Here is a 6,030-nt window from a genome sequence, read left to right as displayed (position 1 = left end):
AAGTCGTCGCGTCACATGAGTCACTTCACAAAATCTACCTACTAAATCTTATAGATTTCACTCATTAATGCCTTGATTTACTACCACCAAATCCCCTAAATCACTCACTTAACCCATGATTCACTCACCCTCTTGGATTTGCTAGATTGCCTTGGGAAATGGGTTTAGAAATCAGATTTCTCCCACCCAACCGAACCATATTGAGAAACAATGATGGATACACAACTATGTGTTTCATTAATTTTCTTAATCTCCCAAACATCACGATATACATTAACAGATGCATGAATTAGTCATTGACATGTTGTACCAAAATGCTTATATTGATCAACGTATCTATCTTACCTTGACTATACGACAATATAGTCAAATGAGTTGTTAATATGAAAATGTTTAATTGTGTTTATTGTGACTTCTTTAGACTTAAATTGCATGCTAACAAACAAATCATTATGATTCATTAAAGTGGTTGGTCGAGGTCAATAGTCAAGACCAACCTCAAAATAAATGTCACGAAAGATAAAGACGGAATAATATATGTTATGCTATCAGGTTGACTACTAACAATCTCAACTACCTCCTCCTCATCATCACATAACTCAATATCATCCTCATCACCGAAATCACTAACAATATATCTTATAATAGCCTTCTACATCAAAGAAACAATTATCGATATTTAATAATACTAATAATAATAGTTGTACTTATGAAAATAATATAGTTATTTAACATTAGAAAATGTTATAATGCAAGAACTCTATTCGTTTATGTGAGGGAATCAATGATTTTCTCTACGTAAAAGTGATATGTATACGAGAACTCTATTCGTTTCTGTGAGGGAAGTAATGAATTTCTCTAAGTAAAAGTGGTATGTTTGTTTGCCACAAATGGCTTGGCAAGGGGTATATATAGTGGTTTTAGGGCAATGCAAACTCTCTTTTTTCCTATCCACGAGATTGGAGTATAAAGGATTCGTGCATGGGAGGCACGAGTCCATGTAAGGGAAAATATAAGATAATGACTCATATATGGGAGCCACAATACTTGCATTACATAAAACAATATACAATGAACTCCTGCATGACAGATATGAGTTCCATAAAATCTAAATCTTTTTGGTAATTTTTTTAAAAGTTGTACTAAAACTGTAATAAACGGGTCAAAGTACACAAACTACGTAAAATTTCCAGCAATATAGGATTGTGACAAATATTTTGGGATAACATATTAATGGCAGATCTTGATGAAAAGTTTAGGTGTGACAAAAATATTTAATTATAATTTTATAATTAAGATGAGTAGAAAATATAAAGAAATATACATGATTGTTTCGAAGTTTCAAAATAACATATTAATTTTAAATAACAATAATCAACAATTAAAGACTTTAAAATAAAAGTTATTAGAGGTAAAAATTTAGTTATTTCATTTTTAAATAAATTATCATGTTATCAACAATAAATTTATCTTTTATATTACTATATAATTTTATTTAGTTGTCTTCATTGTTACAAATTATGTAGTAGCTAAACCATAATTGTTAAGTAAATAATATGCATTTGTTTTCCTCATATTGTCAAAGTTAAACTTACTTAAGAGATGATCGAGAGTTTTTCAAACATCAATGACTAATGATATCAACAATAAAATATTGAAATTGATATCTCAACTTAATTTTATTTTGCTCACTGAAATACATAGGGTAGATTTTTTGCACAAAAATATATATTATCAATATTAAATGATTCGAAAAAATCCTTATCATCTTATGACTTTTGTTACCAAGTTTGACAAAGACAATTACTAATCCTCATAATCTATTCTATAAGTGTAAAATCATTATCACTCAAATAAAATCATAATATTATAAACAATTTTAACATTTACACATGAAATAGAAGTTATTCATTATTTATATTTTTTTAGAAGTACTACACAAATTACTATCTACATATTAATCAAGTTACAAAAAGACATCATTTGCCCTGACATGTCCAAACAAAGCTCCACCCCATAATGGATGTTAATTGAATATTCTTATATTTACACCACAATGCGACACTTTTGTAGGTTCATACTTTGCTCTACTTTGAAAAATGTCTCAAAAGTGTAAAATATCTTATTAAGCTTCATTATAAAATCTATATGCATTGGATTTATTATAAATTACACAAAATTTTCTCCATCTTAATGCGAAGCACATTAAAAAAGTCACTTTTAATTAATTGTAGAAGTAGCTTAAAACTGATTGATAATTAATGGCAGTGACATACTAAATTTCTCAAGCAAGAAGAAGCAAAACGAGATAAACAGTTTGGAGAGTGAGATAGAGTCACTGATATGGGACTTAGTGAAGGAACGCAAAAGAGAATGTTCAGAAGATTCATCTCCTTCATCAGAAAAGGATCTAATGCAATTACTGTTAGAATCATCAATGAGTGATGAGAATGTAGGGAAGGAATTTTCAAAGAGTTTCATTGTGGATAATTGCAAGAACATATATTTTGCTGGTCATGAAACTACTGCTGTTGCTGCATCTTGGTGTTTGATGCTTCTTGCTTTGCACCCTGAATGGCAAGATCGTATAAGGGTAGAGGTTTCTGAACATTGTCCTAATGGGATACCAGATGCTGATTCTCTCCCTCTCTTCAAAACGGTATGTGATGTTTGATTTTGAGATGAAAAAAAAATGATATTTTTACACTCACAAGATAACTTTTGCAGCAATTTTAATTTTAATTACATATAACTGATATTTCAAGAAAATCTTGTAAGTTATATTCCTTGTCATGCATATTACATTGGTGTTAAAATGGTAGTATGCATGAATAAAAGAGATTCTCGATGAACAAGAAAGAATGAGAAAATAATATTGAATTGAATTGAATTCCAAAGTTACATTGAATCATCTATATAAATGGAAGAAAACACTAACTACCCTAATCAAATTAACTAACCGACTAACAAAAGCTCAACTATTTTAACATTCCCCTGGAATGTATCAAGCATTCCAAGCTTGAAATAATTGTGTTGAATACGATGATATACTCTAATACCTCCTCTTGCTGGTGAGCGAATCTTCGTCTCCCAGTCTTGAAATCTGAACGTGAAGCAATACTGACGCTTAACCACCATTTGACAGAAGCAATTTCATCCGATGCTTAACCATCTATTTGACAGAAGCAAACCAATCATAACGGATGAAAGAGAGAAATGAGATGGACCTTAATCTTGATCCTTATATGTTGCTTCAATGAAGAAAAAATTACACACTATAATGTTGTGTGTTTAATGAGAGAGAAAGAGGGGTAAAGAAACTAGAGTAATAAATAAATGAGAAATAAAATAATTGGGGGTAATAGATGAAAGTATGTGTAGATTCTTGTTGTCATTGATAAAAGATGAAAGAAGGTAATTGAAAGAAACAAATATTGTTGTGAACATGCCATTGAAAATGCCCTCATCCAAACCTGAAAATGCTACCTCAATTCCCTTTTTTTTAATAAGGAGACATGGAACTTGAGACTAAGTTGTACGTTCTGAAAGTTCCGCTTCTCATTCATTGCACAACTTGTTTAAACTGAAGCCCAGAAGACGATAAATTTGCTTGATGATAGCTTCAGATGCAAGAAAGACATGGTACTTCTTGGCTAGATTCTTGATGATTCTTTGTTGAACTTTTGATGAATCTTGGAAGGGAAGTATGATAAGCGGAAGCAATCAATCAAAGAGAAATAATTAGCTCTGATACCATGTTAAAATGGTAGTATGCATGAATAAAAGAGATTCTTGATGAACAAGAAAGAATGAGAAAATATTATTGAATTGAATTGAATTCCAAAGTTACATTGAATCATCTATATAAAGAGAAGAAAACGTTAACTACCCTAATCAAATTAACTAACCGACTAACAAAAGTTCAACTATTTTAACAATTGGGTTTACATTATATATATTATTAGGAGGGGATTAGTCCAATTTTAATATCTTCTTTTAATTTGGTCATTTATCTTTTTATTATATAGTTAACCAATTTGTTCTTTGCTAAAATTCCTTCATAAAGCATACAAAGGTGATATGTCAATGATGATAGTAAGGATGAGAGCTATTTGACATTCCAAATTGTCTATTTATACTTCACATTAACCAGCCATTTATTTTGTTTTTTAATTTACAAATTTGGCATTGGTCAATTAGAAGTGTTAATAGGTATTTGAATATACAATATCCCCACTCATGAATTGAGAAATGATGTCTCAAATATTATCTCATACGTTGTCTTATGTCAATGATAATAAATTAAAAATATCAATATTAATAATAATTTAAATTTTTTAATTGACATGACATACTTTTGTTAATAGGAAACAACGTATGAGATAGAATTTGGGACAACACATCTTTCATATTCATATAGTAATATGGTTATAACTTTGTGATAATGTGGTATGACATCATCCATTAGTGAGATCATTTCTTTTAAAGGAAATGTGACAAAAAAATAGCTTTATTCTAAAAAACATGCTCTAATTTTTGAATTTCAACTATATGTTTTATAACATCATATGTTACATTATGCTACTACACAAAATATTCCAACACTCTCCTCTAGGATCTACATGAACGAGAGAGACTTGCATCAAATCTCATAAACCTCTTTTTCCCCACTGATATATTACTCATTGCAGGTAACTATGGTGATTCAAGAAGTGCTACGTTTATACCCACCAGCAGCCTTTGTATCAAGGGAAGCATATGAAGACATCAAAATTGGTGACCTTAATATTCCTAAAGGTGTTTGTGTATGGACACTAATCCCAACAATTCATAGAGACCCTAAAGTTTGGGGACCAGATGCCAATGAGTTTAAACCAGAAAGGTTCAGTGAGGGTGTCTCTAAGGCTTGCAAGATTCCACATGCTTATGTGCCATTTGGAGCAGGTAATCGTTTGTGTTTGGGCAAGAACTTTGCAATGGTTCAATTGAAGATTGTGCTAATACTTATCATCTCAAAGTTTAGTTTCACTCTTTCTCCTGGTTATATGCATTCTCCAGCATATAGAATGATTGTTGAACCAGGACATGGTGTTCATATCCTCATTCAGAAGATTTGATCTGAGACTAATTTATCAACTTCTATATAAATATGTGTTTGTGTGTGCTGTGTTAGATATGAATAAAACCATGAAGTTCCACCTAGGAGCTTTAACTTTAGGAGAATTTATCCTTTGACTTTGATTCTCCATTAGATGTATATATCTATATGTTTATTCAGTATGATATTTTGAACAAATATTATGTTGTATGCAATTTATTTTGTACTCTTCTAATTGTGTAATTATTACTTCTACATTATTATCTTTTACAACGGGGCCAAGAACAAACAAGTTAGTAAAGAGTCTTACTATAGTCATATTTGGTTACATGGTCACCTTTTTTTACATTTTTCACAAATTAGTCCATTAATCAACTAGTTTTCAATTATATTTGTCAATAAGTTACTTATCAGATTTTTACAAATTGAGGAACCCATTACAAACCAGTTGACCAATTATAAATCTTAAACACTTACACTTATTAATCTATCCATTAATCATATGATATTGAATATGCATGTTAGAAATTCCTTAAGATTGGTGAAATACCAATACTAGGATCTTGAATTTAATGATTCTCACGCACATATTTAAATCATAGGGTGCAGTGTCATACCTGAATCCATGTTCCTGGGTGTGCTCCTTTGATCCACGTGTCTGAAAGAGGTTTTGTGGTATGATGGTCTTCCTCAACCAAATCCTTGATTCCTCTTGGGACTTGCATTTTCACTCTGATGGGGAGAGGAGAAAACTGAATATGATTTGGTGTATTGGGGACCATAACCTTCCTGATGTGTTAACTTATAGGGTTCTCATTATCCCCTATGGGTTAACCTGATGGGTATCCACCCATTAAGTCCATATCCGTTATAATCTTTTAGAAATCTAAGGGGTGTCAGTAATTAAATCACTTATAATGTAACCCCGAAAA

General features: G+C 30.9%; 1 protein-coding gene across 1 annotated transcript in view; it reads left to right on the top strand.

Annotated features, from left to right (window-relative positions):
• The window catches only part of LOC109338214 (cytochrome P450 714A1-like), a 17,482-nt gene extending 12,156 nt beyond the window's left edge, over positions 1-5,326 (top strand). Inside the window, exons 4-5 of the mRNA XM_019575399.1 lie at positions 2,269-2,659; positions 4,692-5,326. Of these exons, the coding sequence (XP_019430944.1) occupies positions 2,269-2,659; positions 4,692-5,117 (817 nt within the window). The 3' untranslated portion in view covers positions 5,118-5,326. The remainder of the gene's footprint in view (positions 1-2,268; positions 2,660-4,691) is intronic.
• Positions 5,327-6,030: the final 704 nt, after the last annotated feature.

Source organism: Lupinus angustifolius, unplaced genomic scaffold, assembly GCF_001865875.1.
Source record: "Lupinus angustifolius cultivar Tanjil unplaced genomic scaffold, LupAngTanjil_v1.0 Scaffold_19_65, whole genome shotgun sequence".
Lineage (NCBI taxonomy): Eukaryota > Viridiplantae > Streptophyta > Magnoliopsida > Fabales > Fabaceae > Lupinus > Lupinus angustifolius.
Note: the sequence above shows the minus strand (reverse complement) of the source record. Positions and strands in the feature narration are given on the sequence as shown.